At 38.4% G+C, this 19,717-nt stretch overlaps 1 protein-coding gene across 3 annotated transcripts in view; it reads left to right on the top strand.

Moving 5' to 3' along the window:
- The window catches only part of GEMIN5 (gem nuclear organelle associated protein 5), a 1,677,795-nt gene that overhangs the window by 1,171,974 nt on the left and 486,104 nt on the right, over nt 1-19,717 (top strand). For all 3 annotated transcript variants that reach the window (XM_044069545.1, XM_044069544.1, XM_044069546.1), the window contains one exon: nt 7,089-7,299. In XM_044069545.1, coding sequence (XP_043925480.1) covers nt 7,089-7,299 — 211 coding nt within the window. The remainder of the gene's footprint in view (nt 1-7,088; nt 7,300-19,717) is intronic.

Here is a 19,717-nt window from a genome sequence, read left to right as displayed (position 1 = left end):
CTTTTTGATTATTTACTGCTTAGCGGCTGCTTTTTCGCCTGTTTATACAGCTCTGCATTCTATTTAAACTGTTTTTGTGTTGATTAACTGTTTTGCACGTTTAAAAAAGTTATTTGTTGCTTAATTTTACTTGTAGGCTAACACACTCAAGTGCGCTAGCCGTTTAAAAGCATTTATAGCATTTACTGTCTGTTTTTCTTTTGTTTTCTGCAAAAAAGAAAAAAACAAAAAACAAAAAAAAAAATCTTGTTTTCCCGCCTTACTGAACTAGAATAGTCCAGTCTTCAGAGTTTGCTGACCTCTGGGCTTTGTCTTGGTTCCTGTGCTATTCCATATCCTTATTTGGATAAAAGGAAGCGTCTTTGTTCACCAGTGGGAGTGGGGATCACTGAGTGGCCTGTTTGTCCCTAGAGGAGTGGTTCCAGCCAGAAACTTGTAGTCTATTGGCCATTTTGGGTCAATTCCTAGCTCTTTTCAGCCCCCTGTAATAAAGCCCGCTTTAGCACGCTTTTGTATTCAACTCAGCACAGCTCCTCGTGGTGTCCTGCAGAGTTCTTCAAGCAGCAGAGAGCAAAAGAGTGACTTTTTCCTGATTTAAGTATTTTTTTCTGGCTTTTTGATTATTTACTGCTTAGCGACTGCATTTTCGCCTGTTTATAAAGCTCTGCATTCTATTTAAACTGTTTTTGTGTTGATTAACTGTTTTGCACTTTTAAAAAAGTTATTTATTGCTTAATTTTACCTGTAGGCTAACACACTCAAGTGCGCTAGCCGTTTAAAAGCATTTATAGCATTTACTGTCTGTTTTTCCTCTGTTTTCTGTAAAAAAAAAAAAAAAAAAAAAATCTTGTTTTCCCACCTTACTGAACTAGAATAGTCCAGTCTTCAGAGTTTGCTGATCTCTGGGCTTTGGCTTGGTTCCTGTGCTATTCCATGTCCTTATTTGGATAAAGGGAAGCTTCTTTGTTCACCAGTGGGAGTGGGGAGCACTGAGCAGCCTATTTGTCCCTAGAGCAGTGGTTCCAGCCAGAAACTTGTATTCTATTGGCCATTTTGGGTCAATTCCTAGGTCTTTTCAACCCCCTGCTATAAAGCCCACTTTAGCGCGCTTTGGCGTGATTTAGCGTGGAGTTGCCCATAGAGCACCATCGGGCAGCGCCAGTTAAACAAGGTTAAACTATTTCTGGCTCTGTAAAGTCTGCTCTTCAATTTTTCCCTTAGAACTTCTCTACTTGCAATCTAAACAGTCTATTCTCTATCTCAATAGCTCAGCACTTGCTCCTAAAGCATTTTTATATAGGTAAAGTACTTGTATACTAAACAAAGTACTACATTAGCCTAGAATCCCCTTGAGTACCCATTTCCCTATAGGTCCCTTCTGACTCAGTTACACAGCAAACTTTTTCACTTTTTCTAGCATGTCGAAGGGTCAGTTGCTAGCGTCCTCTCCTGTTCAGCTGGTGAATCTGGGCATCTTGAGGCAATGTTAAAATTGCCTCATGTACACAGACAACCCACTCCTTCTCCCACAAAACACAAATACACGAGAGATGCAACTATATAGCCAAACTGGAGGCTGAGCTCTCTCAACTCAGGACTGGCAAGACCAGACAGGAGGAGAAGGAAACCACGCACACCACAAACCCAGTTTCACATAGAACTATCACAACTGCAAAACAAACACATAAACGCACAAAGACATACTCGGAGGCACTGATCAAAAATCTACCAAAACTACAGAGGCCTCCAAAGCAGACACCCAAGCAACTGCCACCTCAAGACATAAGACATGCAACACATAGTTCTCAAAGTCAGTGTGCTAAACAGTCACAGCCCTTAAGGCCAAACACAATGCCAGACACACTTGTTATAGGTGACTCCATAGTCAGACACACTGACATCCCACTCACCAGATTGAACAAGGAAAAGATCACAGTTAGCTGCCTGTCAGGCGCTAGAATCCGCCACATAACACAAGCACTCAGGTCACTCCACAGCAAGTACAAGTATGACTCAGTCATTGTCCATGCCGGTGTGAACGACCTGAGACATACCTCCCTGGACTACATGAAAAGAGACACAGAGGAGCTCTCAGATTATGTAGCCCAGGCCGGTATGACCCTGACCCTGAGCAGTATCCTACCCTCACCAAGAATGATGCCACAATACAGAGACAAAATGATCAGCTTTAATAATTGGCTTAAATACTGGTGTCATTCTAAGGGGATCCAATGTCTGTCTGCCTGGGATGACATGCTTGACAAGCCACGCTGCTTCTCAAGGGACGGCTTGCACCTGTCACCCTGGGCTTCGGATATTGGCAAAGGCTCTTGCCACCCCATAGTGCCTTTTTAGGCAAGGCTCAAATGATAAACCTACCGCCCTAGAAAACAAAAATGGAGAAAAACTAAGGGTAATACTGCTCAATGCCAGAAGTCTAAACCTCAAGATGCACGCCCTCGAAGCCCTCCTCAGTATGGAGAACATCGATGTTTGTGCTGTGACTGAAACCTGGTTCAAGGCTCCTGAGAGCACCCCAGCACTATCAGGTTATACCTCATATCATGCGTTACGCCCCAAAATCCGGACCGAACTACAAAAGGAGGGGAGTATCCATATTCATAAAGGATACCCACACCTCCAGGTTAGTGGCAACGCACAAGCATCGGAGACCATCCAGGTGCAATTAACCATAGGTAAAACTGCCCTACAGTTTGTAACATGCTACAGACCACCTTCTCAAACTCAGGAAACCCACACAGCCTTCCTGAAGACACTGGAGAGTATAAATGTCTCTCCAAACACCATCATATTGGGTGACTTCAACTACCCAAACATAGACTGGGAACATTACTCAAGCCCCAACACCCTAGCCCAAAGGTTCCTTGAGTTCATAAACTCAAATGCTATGGAACAACTAGTCACCATTCCCACAAGAGGAGAAAATATACTAGACCTGATCATCACAAACATGGGGACAAAATGCTCCACACAGGCAGTATATCCCTCATTGGTGAGATCAGACCATAAATTAATCTCACTGGAGATCCACATCCCGCCCCCCCCCCCAGCAAAAAAAACCACACTGAAGAACTTCTCAAAAGCAAACTTCACACTTCTTAAGACTGGAGTGGTATCCTTCAAGGCCCACGAGCCAGTGGAAACCACAACCCACGCTGCTGAAACCCTTACAAATGCCTTCTACGAGCACCTCCAGGAATGTATGGATCAAGCAATCCCTAATAAAATCAAGACCTTTTCCACCAAAGGCAGGCGCCCGGTCTGGTGGACTCCAGCCATAAACAAACTCTACAACAAGAGGAGAAAGCTACTACATGACAGAGCAAAATCCCTAAATGGGAAGGCATCTCTGATCAATACTAGCAAAAACTACGATCACTCATAAAATCATCCAAGGCCAACTTTGAGAGAAAAATCGCTAATGACACAAAAGACGATCATAAAGCCTTCTTTAGCTATGTTAGAAACCTGGGTGGAAACTCCCAGATATGCTCAGAATTAGTCCAAAATGATAAAAATCACTGAACCCACAGACATTGCCAACATACTGGCAGACAGGTTCAGTGCAAATTTCTCCCTCCCCAAAAGGAGAAATATCTATCCCACCAGAGTCTAGCCTCCCAAACATCTCAGATGCCCAGGTGAGAGCTGCTCTCTAAAGCAAAAAACACAGCATCAATGGGACCGGACGGTGTCCCCGGCTGTGTGTTACACAAACTCAATGAGGAACTAAACCCACACATAAGGCTGCTGTTTAATCTTAGCCTTACTACAGGATACGTACCCAAAGAATGGCGTACGGCAACTGTGGTCCCACTCCACAAAGGCGGTGCTTCTGCGGATCCTGGAAATTACCGCCCCATAAGCTTGACGAGCCTTGTCTGCAAAGCTATGGAGAGGATCATAATGGAACTCATAAATAAAGACATTGGGGACCTACAGACACTGGATCCTACCCAATTTGGCTTTGTCAAGGGCAGATCCTGCCTCTTGAACTTGGTCGACTTTTTCGAAACAGTCACTAAGGCCATTGATGAGGATAAGGCAGTTCACACAGCCTACCTTGACCTAGCAAAAGCATTCGACACAATACCCCACTCGGGCATCATAGAAAAGCTCACCAGCTTAGATGTAAACCCATATGTCACAAGATGGGTTGCAAACTGGCTCAAGGACAGAACACACAGGGTTAGAGTTGCTGGTGCCATGTCAGACTGTAAGCCGGTCATGAGCGGTGTCCCACAGGGCTCAGTCCTGGGCCCCCCCTTGTTCGGCATTTATTTTTCTGAAGTGCAGGCAAACATAGGGGGATTGTGGCTGACAAAATTTGCAGATGACTGCAAACTGGGCACCATAATTGACACTCCATCAGACACAGACATCCTCCAGAAAGGTCTCATAGAAATGGATAACTGGTGCCAGAGCCATGGCCTTAAGCTAAATGCCAAAAAATGTATAGTCATACCCTTTGGGAAAAACAAGGTAACCCCTAATTACCACATAGGTGGTAATCCATTAAACACGGAAGAAGTTATCAGGGACCTGGGGACCCAAGTTGACAGTAACCTCTCTTTTGACACTCACATTGCCAAAGTGGTTAGGAAGACCTTCTACATTGCCCACCTGATCATGAAGGGATTCACATCCAGATCAGAGGTCATTGTACCCCTGTACTCTTCACTTATCAGACCAATGATTGAGTACAACGCCCCATTCGGAATGTACCTTACCCGACACCTGCAGCAGTTGGAAAGACCCCAAAAGTTCCTCACCAAAAGGATAAAGGGGCTCAAACATATGTCATACGATGCCCGACTGAAGAAACTCCAGCTCTATTCAGTCGCATACCGTCTGCTCAGAGGTGATCTGTGCCTGACATACAAGGCCATGTCCAACCCGGAATTAATGGACATGCTCCACCTCAAAAAATCCAAATCCACCAGAGCCACTTGAGCAAGAGACTTAAACCTTAACACGGATATAAATAGGACGTGCTGGAGGGACAGATTCATCACCCAGAGACTCCCTACACTATGGAACAGAATCCCAGTCCATGTGAGGCAGAGCACCTCACTGACTCTGTTCAAGAGAAATCTTGACGAGTGGATGGGAGATCGTAGGTTTACCCCAGGAATCATCTCTGTATCACTGCTGGACAGAGGCACAGCAAACTAATGGGTATAGTATTCTCATCCTAAGGGGTGGTGAAAGCCACACACACTCTGGCTAGGCTTATAAATGCCCTAGGGCAGATAGCCTAGTATGAACCTATGAACTCCTTGTAATATATGTCTTCTCTAAATTAAAAGAGAGCAATGTTGCTACAGGAATCCCTTTTTATTACCACAACCAAAGAATTGTGAAGTGTGGAGGTGGAGATGTCATACAGGTGGCCATCACTCATGAATCTGATTGGCTGTGACCGCGGGCTAAAGTCTTTCTTTATTTTCTGAAACGTGCAATTAATTTTATAGATTTAGAACATTTAGCCTTGTTTTTTTTATTTACTCCAGGTGAAGGAAGGAAGCAAGGGAAGTGTGCATTTGTCACTGGGACAACTCTGTACAATATAATGCAATGCTGACAAAATCGGCTAGCAGTGAGAGATTAAAGCCACAAAAAGTTGATTTTCTCTATTTTAAAAAAAAAAAACCCTATGTAAACAATCATCAACTGCACTTTAAAGTTGAGAAGGTACTTAACAAAGTTTAGGTACCTTTTCAACTTAGTTTTTGGCAGTGGAGTTAAGCTGTGCTTATAAACATACTCTCGCTACTAGAAGGCACTCGGGTGTAATGTACAAGAAAAGCTCTCGTCTCAGTGAGCACTCGGATGTAACCTTAGATGCGCCCTGTGACGGGACTCGGGGTTAATGAGTTAAACAAATTAAACAAAAAATGACTTTTTAAAAGTGCAGGCAGTCAAATAAGTACAATATGTGAAAAAAACAAGCTTTTAAATCGCAATAAATGTTGGAAAACCGGCGTTTAGGCAGAAAACAGTTAAGTACAACAAGAAAGTACAGAAAACTGATAGAAGAAAGACTTTGGAGTGATTTACTAAGCTAGAAGGCTTGTATCAGTTTAAGGCTTTCTAGTGCTTCCCAGTAGGTTAGTTACAGGAAAGATGGAAAACAAGCTTAGATGTGGTCGGAAAGTTGAAAGAGATGGACAAACTGTCCAAATGGTCAATAAACTACAATTTCCGGGCCAAGAACCACTCCCCTTGTGGTAGGCAAGCTACCTAGTGTTTACCACTCCCACTGATAAGCTAGAAGGCTTTCCTCCAACACAGAAAGGCTTGCGGGGCTCAGAAGCTTACCAACAGTACTGGATGCGGCAACTCTGTATCTGGACTAGGCTAGTTACAGAAAAGGTGGGAAACAAGCGCAAGTGCAGCTTTTAAACCAGAAAGTTGAAAGAGATGGGGAAAAAAAATGCCCAAACAGCCAGTAGCTACAATTTCTGGGCCAGGAACCACTCTCTTGTGGTAGATAGGCTAACTAATGCCTACCACTCCCAGTGATAAGCTAGAAGGCTTCCCTTCAACACAGAAAGGCTTGGGGGGTTCAGAAGCATACAAAGAGTCCTGGATACAGCAAATCTGTACCTGGACTAGACTAGTTACAAGAAAGCCGGGGAACAAGTAAAATATGTGTGTGTGTGTATATGTATATATATTTATGCATATATATATATATATATATATATATATATATATGTATGTGTGTATGTGTATATATATATATATATATATATATGTATGTGTGTGTGTATATATATATGTATATATATATATGTATGTGTGTGTGTATATATATATATATATATATATATATACACATACACACACACACACACACACACACACACACACAACTAGTAACAAAGAGCAATACTTTGTTTAAGGTCTGCTGTTAAACCAAGTGTTTATTTTATTTAACATTAATTTTCTGTCTTGCTTACGTTTTTAAATGTTGAGCTTCAGAGTTCGGCTAACTTTTATGTGAAGTAAAGATTTGCCATCATAGTGTTAAAGTAGGTTTATATATTTTTTGTTTGTTTAAGTTATTTAGGATTGGATTCCCCTTATGATGCAGCTAAAGTGTTATCCAAAAAAGGTGATGTGGCATCTTTAAAGGTGGCTGCTGAGGTAGCTCTGGTAGCTGGAGAGAGAGAGCAGTCTGCGATCTTTGCCCTGAGATGTGCCCAGGAACTTCTGTCAGCCAGGGACTGGCTTGGGGCACAAGAGGTCTTGAAACACCTTGAAAGTCTTTTGGTGAGTAACACAGATTGGTCACATTAAATAGTTAATAATGATTAATTTAAAGGTTTGATAAAGAGCGGAGTGTGAGCAATCATTTACACATTTGTTGAGTTGTCTGTCTTCCGGCAGTATTTTTGGCACTGTTGCTATACCAGCACAAAGCCCACATGAAAATTTGTAGCAGTTTGTCAGGGTTTTCTACTTTTCTCATCGAGCATAAGCAGATTTAGGATTAATCACTTTTAAGATAATTGATTGGGAGCTGAAAGCCATCAGAGAAACAGACTGGGAGCTGAATATCCAACAAATGGAACATCCACAGAAGTTCCTCACTAAAAAACTACAGGGAGTAAATAAAATGTCCTGTGCAGGCTGCCTCAAGGCCCCTATCCCTGTATTCTGTCTCCTACAGACTGTTGGGGGAGATCTATGCCTAGCATACAGGGCATTGTCAGACCACACTCTGATGGACCTCTTGCATATGGACAAAATAAACAGCACCAGAATTACCCGTTCTAAAGAAGTAAACCTTGCCTGTGATATAAATAGGACCTACTGGAGAAACAGGTACGTATCCCAGAGACTACCCCATCTCTGGAATAGGCTCCCCATCCATGTGAAGCAGAGATCCTCTCTAACTCAATTCAAGTGTAACTTGGACAATTGGATGAGGAAAAGGAAATTCAACCCTGGCTTGGCACCTGTATATCTAATGGACACAGGCAACCTGTAAATGGTTCATATCCCAGGCCCCTGCCTGTCAATGTTTCATCTCTCAAGCCCCTGTTTACACTTATCAGGGGTACCAGAATTTGTCAGAGATTTGGGATGCATGACTAGGTTTAAAAGGGCCCTTGTGGTCGTTAGCATAGTAAACAGCTGTGAACCTGAAAAGTCACTGGGGAAAAGTGTTCCACTATTTCACATAGGGCAATAGTTTCACTCTAGTACGCCCTCCATTTAAAATTGCTGTAGGTGAGAAAGCCTTGTCTAGTGTGGGACCTTCTACAGCAGTCACCTGCCTACAGACATAAGCATCTAGAAACCTTTAAAAGTTTCAAAGATGCACTTAAAGAGCATCTCTTTCCTGAATCTACCTGCAGCTGCTACCATGACAATGGTTAGGTAACTTACCATCCCATATCATGAATTTTTCAAATACATTTAATAAAGTTTTCTCAACCCCTTAATGTGTGGCATCTTGTATGCAAATGTTTCACATGTATGTGGGAGTTTGTGTTGTGTGTGATTGCACTGTGCATTTTGTATGTATGTTTTTTTTAGTGCACTCTTAACTGGATCTTTTAATGTTACGCTATCTACATTCAGTCTTACTGTGTTCTGAATTTTGCCATGTGCTCATTTTTTAAATGATATTGTTGAATGAAAAACAAATTTGTATTTTTGGCTCTTTGAGCTGGAGTTGTAGCTGAGAGGGGTCAACAGACCAGTCCAATAACCTGGTGAAGAAATAGTAAATAAATAAATTCGCAAAAAGTCTTGCAGGAGTGTTACCTTACTATTTTTTTTTTCAGACATCTTTATTACATTTACACATTACAAAGGCAATCGTACATTTATATAAAAAATATCACTTTAGTTGAAATCAGTTTACATCACAGACACTGCTGAAACAACTGTAGTTGTAAACATTATACATCACTTATAAACCATCCAGTCATTGTCAGTTAAGCATTATATAGCTCATTCAAATCCTTGCTCTTAAACCTTGTTCCTGCTTTGCATGTATTGTTCCCACAGTTACCGTTTTTTCCTATGTAGTTTGCTCCTTCCCTTTTCTAAAGATCCCAATTCCAGTTGTTTATCTCTGTCACTATATTCACTACTTCAAATGAGTGAAGTTTCAACTTGTTGATTTCAGTTTACTGATGTTCATTTTGGCAGTCTGTGTTTTCTATAGAAACTCGCTACTGAGGCAGTTTATTTTTGAGTGCCGGCAGTTATTCGCTGTGTGTGGTCTTTTTTCCTCCCTGCTGTTGTGACTATGGAGTTAAAATGTTTAAATTAAGGGATGTGCAGGAGTAATAAGGGATGGCTTGTCTCCCTGTAAAAAAAAAAACTCTCTCAAATGTTTTGATGTGCCATAGCTCCATCTGTTCAGTCATCTCTAATGCTTCAGCTATTTGAAACTTTGAGAAGCACACTGGAGTTGCCCTCGCTTACTGTTTAGGCATTCTTCACAATTTAAAAGTTAAGCATGTCTGCAATCGGCTAAGTTGAGAGAATTTTTGCATAAAGGTCACAAGAAGGAAGGAAAAATTCCTTCAAGGGGAAAAGGTCAACAGCTCTACAGTCTAATCTATTTTCAGAGTCTTTCTTGGATTGGGAGTATTTGTGGTGCAGCTCCTTAACCTGCATGGAGCTTGCATATAGTAAGATTTTGGAACTTAAAAGTTCTTAAAAAAAAAAAAAAAAAAAAAAAAAAGAGGAGTTCCAATATGGCCGCCAGATAGGAAGCATGTACTTCTGCCTGCTCTCAAAATATAATTTAATCTAACCAAATCACTTGTGGCTACTATACTAAATCAAACAAAAAAAGTCAAAACAATATAAGGAGATTTGTAAATTTACCAACCTGCTATTCATTTTCGGAAAAGAAGCTTTTTTTTAACCAAAAATCTCTAAAAGACTGTGACACAGTGGTGAATCTGGATACATGTGCTTGGGCCTGCCAGACTTGAATAAGCTGTCTAAAAGAATTAAAAAAAGAGAAAAATCCAATCAAAATGGAACAAATGGAATCACAAACCACTAAGACTAGACTTTCTCTCGTTAGTTCTCCTGAAAAGGAATCTTCTTCAAAAAGACAAAAAACAAACAAATCGTATCCTGAAACTGCTAAGCAAGTACAGAAAGCTAAGAATGAGCAACCATTCACATTAGAAGACTTCAAAGAAGCTCTTCTTCCCCTTCAAACAGAAATACAGGCATTCTCTACAAAGCTAACATCATTTGGAAATAATTTGGAACATATGATGGCAAGAATGGAGCAAAACAAAGCTAAAACCCTTAACAATGAAATAAAAATACAAGAACTACAAAAAGCAGCTGTGTAGATAGAGACATCACCATCATGGAAATGAAACAGAAGATCATCGACTAAGAGGCAAGAGCTAGACGTAGAGCGCTAAGAAAGGCTCAAACATCTGAAACACCTAGGCAAGTTTACGCTAGAATTTTAAATGCAGAACATGCACAATCTATAATACTCAATGCCAAAAAAAAAGAAAAGCATCTCCTGGAATGGCTATAGAATTACAATAGCACAAGATTTGCCTCTTCCAATTAAGCAGTCAAGACAAGCCCTATCCCCTTTTTGCAGTTACTTGCTGAATAAAAACATTAAATTTCAAATGAAATACCCGGCGACTCTCTGCTTCCAATACAACAGCGTCATTTACTCAGCGAAAACTGTCCAGGAGGCTAAATCAACATTTACCAATGCGTTCAAAAGAGGTACCTACCAACATAGCCTAATTTCAGGCTATTAGGAAAATCTTGATTACCGATGGATGCTTCCCACATGTCTCTATTCTTTTCGCTGTATGAATAAAGCCAGAAACCAGGCCAAGGTGAAACTGTACCTACCGTCTTAAAATTCCACCTTCGGGCCTAGTCTACAAGCAAATTTTCAACCCTTGCCCTCTGACCATACAAGTCACATCCAGGATATGACAAAGCCATTAGTGCACAAATAAAAGCTTCCGAAGCAATACACAAACTGACTGACCAGAACCAAATGTGGTAAAAAGGGGAAAAGAAAACGACATAATACAAAAACACATAGCCTGTCACTTATCAAAGCTATTAGATCACTGCATAATCTACACGTGAAACCCAAATATTATAATTCTAATTAACTCACGTTTTCACTAGATTGTTGATATAGCAAAGATCATCCTCACTTGTCATAAGCCCATCAGTATCCAAGCCGGGAACTGTAAAAACATCCTACTAAAGCAAACATACTCCTAAATAATTATCCTTGAAGTCAACTTCCACTTGACAAGGAACATAACTTAATGGACAACTGAAACCTATTTTGCAATGTCTCCGGAGTAAAAGGGGAAAAGGGAAGATAAGAAAAGGGAAAGAAAAAAAGAAGAAAAGAGGAAAAGAAAAAAAAAAAAGAAAAACAAATGGAAACTCAAGGCAACCCAACAAACTTTTTGTGTTCCGGACGAAGTAATACAGCCAATGTATCTCTCATTCTCTCTCTAGAAATGGTGAGTCACTAGCACGGAGTCGCTTTAACCTATAAATAAAAATGAAGGAATCTGCAAGACATCGAGTACCTGAAGAGGTTTGATTCTTCCAGTCCGGACTCTGTGTCGATATTGTGAGCCTGGTTTCAAGGGATATAAGATAAAGGTGCCTGGCTCTCACCTAAGAACAAAAGACTGACCTTTTGAAGAGGCGATGCGCATGGCAAAGACAGAGGGGCGGAGCTCCCACACAGTTTGCGCTGAGCTGAAAACACATATGTATACATAGTTTTGCAAACTCTGATTCTATGGTCTATGCATTTTTCAAAGTATGAGGCCCATCTCAGCTGGCAGTATAGCTCTTGAACTCTGTATGCCCTAATATAAAATTTGATGATATAACAAATAATTTTATAGAATAGATATCCTCACTCAAACAACTTTTATGCCATACAAAGGTTGTTTCAGACAAAGTGTATGTCTCACGAGTACACATTAGGCTAAGTTTATACATCATTAATGAGTTATTCTAAACATAGATTAAACTTAACATAATAGTAAGCGATTTCTGTATTTTAGTACACTGTTTTTATATCCAGTTTGACTACTAATTATAACTGTATCGCAAGCTAACAAATACATGTACCTGCTAACCCCTGTGCCTACTACCTCCTTAAAAAGAATTATATTGAAAATAAGTTTTTAAGAAAAGATATGGCAAAACCTCACAAAGGCATTATTCCCGCAAACAAATAACATAGACAATTAGTAAGAATTAACAAAAAGCCTAGCTGTGAAACTCTATACATTGTAGACACACAGAGAATGCAAAAACATTACACTGTCAGCAAGTTACTCAGGACCAATTATTTGGTCCATGATCTCTAAGCACGGCCACAGAAGGCTCAGAAGTTACAGGAAAAATTAAAATACAGACAAACAGGTGTCTTAGATATTATACATAAGAATACTTCAGGTTACACAATGCAATAGCATTGCAAACTGAGCCTCATACAGGCAAATAAGAATATAATACTGTAACCCCCTCCAACTGGTGGTGCAGGCTTCCTGTTTTCCTGTGAGTAGATGTTTGTAAAAATAATACTGCAATTAAATGACAGAAGTTTATAAACCTGGTTATCAGTACAGAATGTAGTAAATAGGAACACTAAATGCTTAGAGCTACTGAAGCAGCCAACTACCCAGAATAAATACCATTTCTACACTGGGTTGACTAATGACAATATGAGAATTTGTGGGAGATTTCCCATTGTAACTATACTACTGTCTGGACTACACACAAATACCATGTCAACAGGGTCGATAAAGGGGCAGAAAATAAACTAGCGTCCCGCTCTTTCCCCCTTCTTTATGGAGAGGGCTTATCCAGCGAAAAACTGAGCACTATCTGACGATCTCCTATTTGCATAAGAGGAGTAAACGGGCCACAACACATTAAATATAGCCTTACAGCTGATAGACAGGGGGGTTCCAAACTGTACATTAAATTCCCTTCAAATTTTTGACACACAGAGTGGATAGTATGAATAGAGGGACCTAACAGAGTAACACAGATCTAACACATACAAGATACCAGGAAAGTCTACCAATACTGTCTGCATGTCAGTGTCAAACATGATCGGATGAGAACTAAGCCCTGCACGCCAAGTAATCTGGAATGCAGTAGAAAAGGACCTCTTATATACTATATACAAGAAAAAGGATTCTAAGCCTGCTTCAGTAAATAAATAAAATAAGGTGGAGGAGCGGAATCCTTACTTTGTGCCTCCTACACCCATAGACCATAGCCAGCTTCCAGACAAAATAGATTGATCCATTATCGCTCCACACACAAGACCTGGATAACTAAACAATCCTAAGTGGCCAAAATACTTCTCTAACTTTGAACATGTCATAAAAGAAAGTATCGCTGAACTGTGCAATAAGGGGAAATTACACCATAACCTGTCTACTACATGTCTGCTGGAAAAAGAGGAGGACAAGAGCCTTGTATCAATAAAGTAGGATGAACAGTTTTTAAACTTTGGCTGGTTTGTTCAAAGATGACTGGAAGGAGATCTAAATAACACAAATTCTCTGTTAAAAGTACTAACAAGAGCTACTTGTGACTCAGCTAATTGGTACCTCATGGCACTATAGCAAAGATATTAGATGTCAAGTGAGGCTTAAAAAGTGTACAATATCTCGCTTATTCTTGACTGTTAATGTCTCAGCCAAATAGTAAGTGATATCTAAATGTTAACAAAACTGTTGTTATTATTGAGGTTATCAAGTTCAGTGTAGTTACATGCTCACTATGATTGAAGTGAATTCTCTGCATAATATTCTAGAAGGGAAACAGCATGAGTCTCATTTACACTAACAAAGACTTAAATGAATAATTAACTGCTTATAGAACTATATATACAAGACAGAAAAGACTTAATTAACCTTAGAAGATAAAATATTATACACTAATAATACAATTAGTATCTTGAGGTTTTTTTTTTCTTTTTGTTGGAAGCTATAAGGGCAGATAGACTACATATGACTTATTGATTTCCTTTGTATATAAATTGCCCAAAACAATCTACAATATTTTAGTCCATGAGTGCATAAATACTAACAAATATTTCCTGATGCATATAAACTAATAACACCTAAAGCACAACCTACAGCCTTAAATTAATTGATCATTAGGGTGGTCTAAGTAAAACTCTTCGACTAGAGCTAAATTTTTCCTTAATTAATCAAGAAAATCATTATAAAATAAAATCAGTATATCATAAACCATTGCAGGCAAGAAACTTGTATCTTGCTAATATCTGATGGATCTTTGAAGGAAAGCAGAAATTTGTATTATAGTTGGATTTGTAAATATGTTTCTAATACCTCTTACAGATAATAGGAGATTGTGGATACACGCGGGTGGGGGTCTGCAAGGGGTGAGTTGTCACTCATTAATTATAGAATTGTTACTAACACTTTATTATAGTTCCCGTACTACATACCTTATCAATCGTAGCATTCCTATGGAAATTCTAAACAACACTTTAATTACCACACTTACCACATTTGCATTCAAACTCAACCGACAGTAAAGACAAAATAATATTACTGGAGTCGTGGAATGTTAAAGGTCTCCAAAACAATAGGAAAAAAAAGCAAATTTTACATCTCATCTTTAAGTCAGAGGCTGAAATAACACTTATTCAGGAAACCCACTTGACCGCAGCTCAATGGGAGAAGGAAACAAAACAGAACTAGGTAAAATCAATCATAGCTGCTGGAAACGATGCTGCATCTAAAGGGGTAGCAATAATAATTAAAAACTCCTTCAAAGACACTATAAAAATAAGTGACTGTGATCCTAATGGTAGGTGGTGTTACTTGGTCTGTTCCCTTCCATTTTTCAATAGAAACATCTTAATACTGAATGTTTACGGTCCCTGTATGTTCCATAACTGCATATATTTATGATATATACGCAATCTTAGAAAAATTCCCCAATCATTTATATCTAATAGGTGGGGACTGGAATAGGACTATCAGACCTGAACTAGATAGAACGAACAAAGAAAGTAAACAACCTGTTGACTTAACAAACTTCATAAACGAACTAATAGAAGATTTTAATATATTTGATCCCTTTGAACTGTTCAGACATGACCCTGGAACCAGTAGATTCACATTTTTTTCATCGCCTCATAAATCATGGTCTAGAATAGATTTTTTTTAATTTCAACAAATTTCAAAAAATATGAAATAAAATACCACTCAGAACCTAGAACCCTGTCTGACCATGCAAAAATCAACTTAAAAATAAATGTGACTAAACTATGCACAAAAGAATAGTATGCAATAAATTGAACCCTAAACCAGAACCTATTAAAAAACAAGGAACTATGCCAGGAAGTAAAAGAACTTCTTAACCAAACCAACAGTAATTTAGAAAGAATAAACATTCCCTTTGATATACAGTGGGCAGCGACTAAGGCAACACTTAGAGGTATATTAATACAAAAAGCATCAATACTCAAAAAACAAGCCAAATCCCAAATTGAAAATCTAGAACTTAAATTAAAAAAACCTTGAAATACAAATGCAACATAACCATGCCTCGGAACTCGAGAATCAGATCATCTCTGTACAAAAACAACTACAAGAAGCACAAATGAACCAGCTCTCCCTCATTGAACTTCGACATTTACACAGATATGCCGAATGGGCCCAAACTCCCTCTAAAATTCTAGCCAGAATAATCAACATAAAGCCTCCCCCTTCCAGAATAAAGCAAATCAAACACAATAATAAATCATTCAGCTCGGATAAGGGTATCATAAAACTTTTCGAAGAAATTTATCGAGAGATCTATGGCCCACACCCTTTTGAAGATGAAATAGCATCCAGTACTTTTCTGGAAGATTTGCAATTCCCACAAATAAATGACACTCAAATAAAATCCCTTAAAGCACCAATAACTACTGAAGAATTACTTCTAGCTATCAACAAAATGAAACTAGGAAAATCCCCAGGTCCTGATGGTTATACATCAGAATTTTATAAAGCCTTTGCGAAACATTTAACCCCAATCCTACTCAAAGTATACAATTATATAATGAAATTTGGGGTTAAAGATCTATACATAAATAATTCTGAAACAATTTTCATCTTAAAACCTAACACATCGGGCTTTAACCCTAGTGACTACCGCCCAATTACATTAATTAATCTTGACATAAAAATATTAGCAACAATATTGGCTCACAGACTGAGCAAAGTACTTCTCTCTATCATATCTCCTGAACAGTTAGGCTTTATGAAGAACAGACAAGTCTGGGATAATACGTTAACAATAGAAGCAATAACAAATATGACATTCAAAGATAAATCTCCTAAGTATGCACTTTCTGCTGATGCACAAAAAGCATTCGACCGAGTCAGTCTAAATTTCTTGTTCAAGATATTAAAACGTTTTGCTCTTCCTAAGGAATTTATTGCTATGGTTAAAGTCTTATATAAAAATGCCACCACCACATTACACATAAACAAAAAAAACTCATACCCCATACATATACGGCACTAGGCAAGGATGCCCACTATCCCCATACCTGTTTAAACTTTACTTAGAAGTTCTCCTGCTAAAGTTAAGTCAGAAAACATTTAATCACCCTATATGCATATCAAATGTTCAAATTAAGTATATGGCATTTGCTGATGATCTCAACATTTACTTTCAATATCCCTCCACTGATCTAGTTAAAATTCTAAACTCTATTGATAAGTTTTCTGCAATCTCAAATTATGCTATGAATTCGAGTAAGCCCAAAATATTCCCGTTAAATCCTCTTAGTCGTAAGGAAATTTTCATTCCAGACTCAAAGATTAAAATAGAATATTCACTCAAATATCTAGGAGTCACATTTACTCACCCGCAGGAAGAAATTATAAAAGAAAACCTCTATATGACTTGGTCAAAAATCATAAAAGATTTGGACATATGGAAAAGTTTAAACCTCTCTTTTCTCTCCAAGGCATTAGTCATAAAAATGAATATACTCCCTAAAATATTGTTTCACTTTCAAGCTGTTAGCCAATGCGTCACAAACAAATTCTTCTCCAGAATGAAAATAATACTGGGCAAGTTTATGTGGCACCCGAAGAGCATTAGAATTAGTTACAAAAAACTAATACTACCCAAAGAAAAAGGCAGCTTAAGTCTTCCTGACTTTCAGATATATTATCATATCATCAATGCGAACCACATTATACGTTTAACCCAGTACAAACCCTCGGACGCCGACTGGAACCCTCTTTGGATAAAAATCTACTACCAGAACCTAAGCACTTCTAATATAAACCCCAAAGCCATTCCCTTCCTAAGCAACAATACCTTAAGAAATTTTAAAATACATCCCATAATAATTGATAAGGTAACATGCTTTCAAAAGCTTGTCACATCTTTAAACATAAGGAATTCCTTAATTATGGCAAAACCAATACACATGAATCCTGAAATTAGGTTAAATAATATGTTAAACCTAGAAAAATATCCAAACATTAAACACTGTACAATATGGGACTTTTATCAAATAAAAGATCAACCCTTAAGTTATATTGTAGATCACTTGGCATCAAATAAAGCATACTGCTTAATCATTAAACAAATATTATATTTAATATCCCTGAAAACATCGGAAATCAATGCAACTCCACAAGAATTCCAGCTATACCAGCAATGCGTATCTTACTCACTACAAAAAAACAAAATGTTATCAAAAACTTAGACTAATCATCCGAACTAAATGCCAAAATGAAATTCTATACTCAAATTATTGGATGACCAACAGTGAGAAATTAACAACCGAACAAAAATTAGCGGCGATTGATATAACTATAAAACGTACTCCTTTCAAAAAATTAATTTATACTCAAATCATGATCAATAACAACGCTTACCATATACCACTCTTTCTAAGTAAAATAGATCCTAATTCCTCACCATTTTGCCCCACATATAGCTATCACAATAGCTGATACTCTCCATATTTTCTGGTCTTGCAAAAATGTCCATAAACTTTGGTGCTCTCTAAGAGTAAAGTTAGAGAAATCAGGCTATATGAAATCTACCCTCTCATGGGAAATGTCAGTATTAAATATTTTTCCCAAGACATATACACTAGAATCCAAACATATCATAGTAACATTAAGTGCACTACTTAAATCCTACATAGCTCTCAATTGGCTGGACAGATCAAAAATTTCCTGGTCAGAATTCAAAACTATAGCTATTCAATATGTTTTGGCTAACAAATTAAAAACTGTGAGTCAAAAGAAACTAACCTATTTCAAGAAATACTGGAAAAAGCTTATAGAACTCTTATCCTAAATGTGCACTAAAACCAGAACATATTACTATAGTATGCTACCCCAATACCAAAACTAATCTTTCTCACAACACAATCTGGAGACTATGTATATCATACACTGCGAATGCTATGATAAATGCATTAAGTATACCAACGTCTACTAATACATCTATATTTTATTTTACACTTTAACACAGTATCCTTCCAGAGTGACAACCCAGTGTAAATAATGTAAATGTTATAAATAGTTCCTTTGATAGATACGGCTGTATAATTATAATTTTTTTTTCTCTCCTTAGGAAATAACAGTGGTTAATGACAAAAAATTGTATAAATATCTAGATGTTTAAACTTGTAATGAGATTCCTATTAAGTTGTATGTCACATATTTTGTTTGTCATTTATTAATGCTCACTATATTTAATTATGCACCAGCAAGGACAAACTCATAGGAATATCGTGAGCTATGCTATTCTGTGCTATTTGATCCTATGCAATTCCGTTGTTATTTTATTTCTACTATGTATTAACTATTTATAACAATCAAAAACTTGGAAAATGAAATAAAATTTAATTTGGAAAAAAAAAAGTTCTTAAAAATAGAATTCTAAGACTGAGACTATAAACAGAGTTGCAAGTAGCTTTGCAACATCCATTCTGTTTAAGGTGTATTGGGACTTTGTCGCATCCCACACACCCCTTGTTAGGGGGGCTTTGCTTCTCCTACCTACCTTATTTATTATTACTTTTGAGTCGCCACATCTAAAGGATAATTGCCCCAAAACTGTGGAAGTTTGGCTTTAGGATGTAATTTTGAACATGAGAAAGACTGATGAATCTCCCTGATTAATAGTATAGTTTCCTTTACCAGGTACAGTACAAAATATTATGCTTTAACAATAATATGTGATGGTACTTTACCAGTTACTAATCCAATGTAAACTGTGCTTCAGCATAGGTAGTTCTCAGCATGCTGTGGCCAACAGGTTACATTTGTCAACAGAGTCTGATTCTAGAACTTAGTTCTTTACTACTCTGTTCTTTGCCTTTTTTCCTTGCTTCTGTAATTTCAGTACCATAACAACAATTAAGTATGGGTGACCATGGTGGTACAGTGGTTAGCACTGTCGCCTCACAGCAAGAGGTACTCCAGTTCGATCCTCGGCTGGGGTGCCTTCTGTGCGGAGTCTGCATGTCCTCCCTGTGGTTGCGTGGGTTTCCTCTGGGTGCTCCGGTTTCCTCCCACATCCCAAAGACATGCTGTAGGTGGATTGAACACTCTAAATTGGCCCTCTGTGTGAGTGGATGTGTGTGGAAGGTTGGGCGCTGGGCTGG

This window comes from Protopterus annectens, chromosome 4.part0 (assembly GCF_019279795.1).
Source record: "Protopterus annectens isolate FY-2018-M chromosome 4.part0, PAN1.0, whole genome shotgun sequence".
Taxonomy (NCBI): domain Eukaryota; kingdom Metazoa; phylum Chordata; order Ceratodontiformes; family Protopteridae; genus Protopterus; species Protopterus annectens.
The sequence above is the reverse complement of the archived record's forward strand: the minus strand, read 5'-3'. Positions and strand labels throughout refer to the sequence as shown.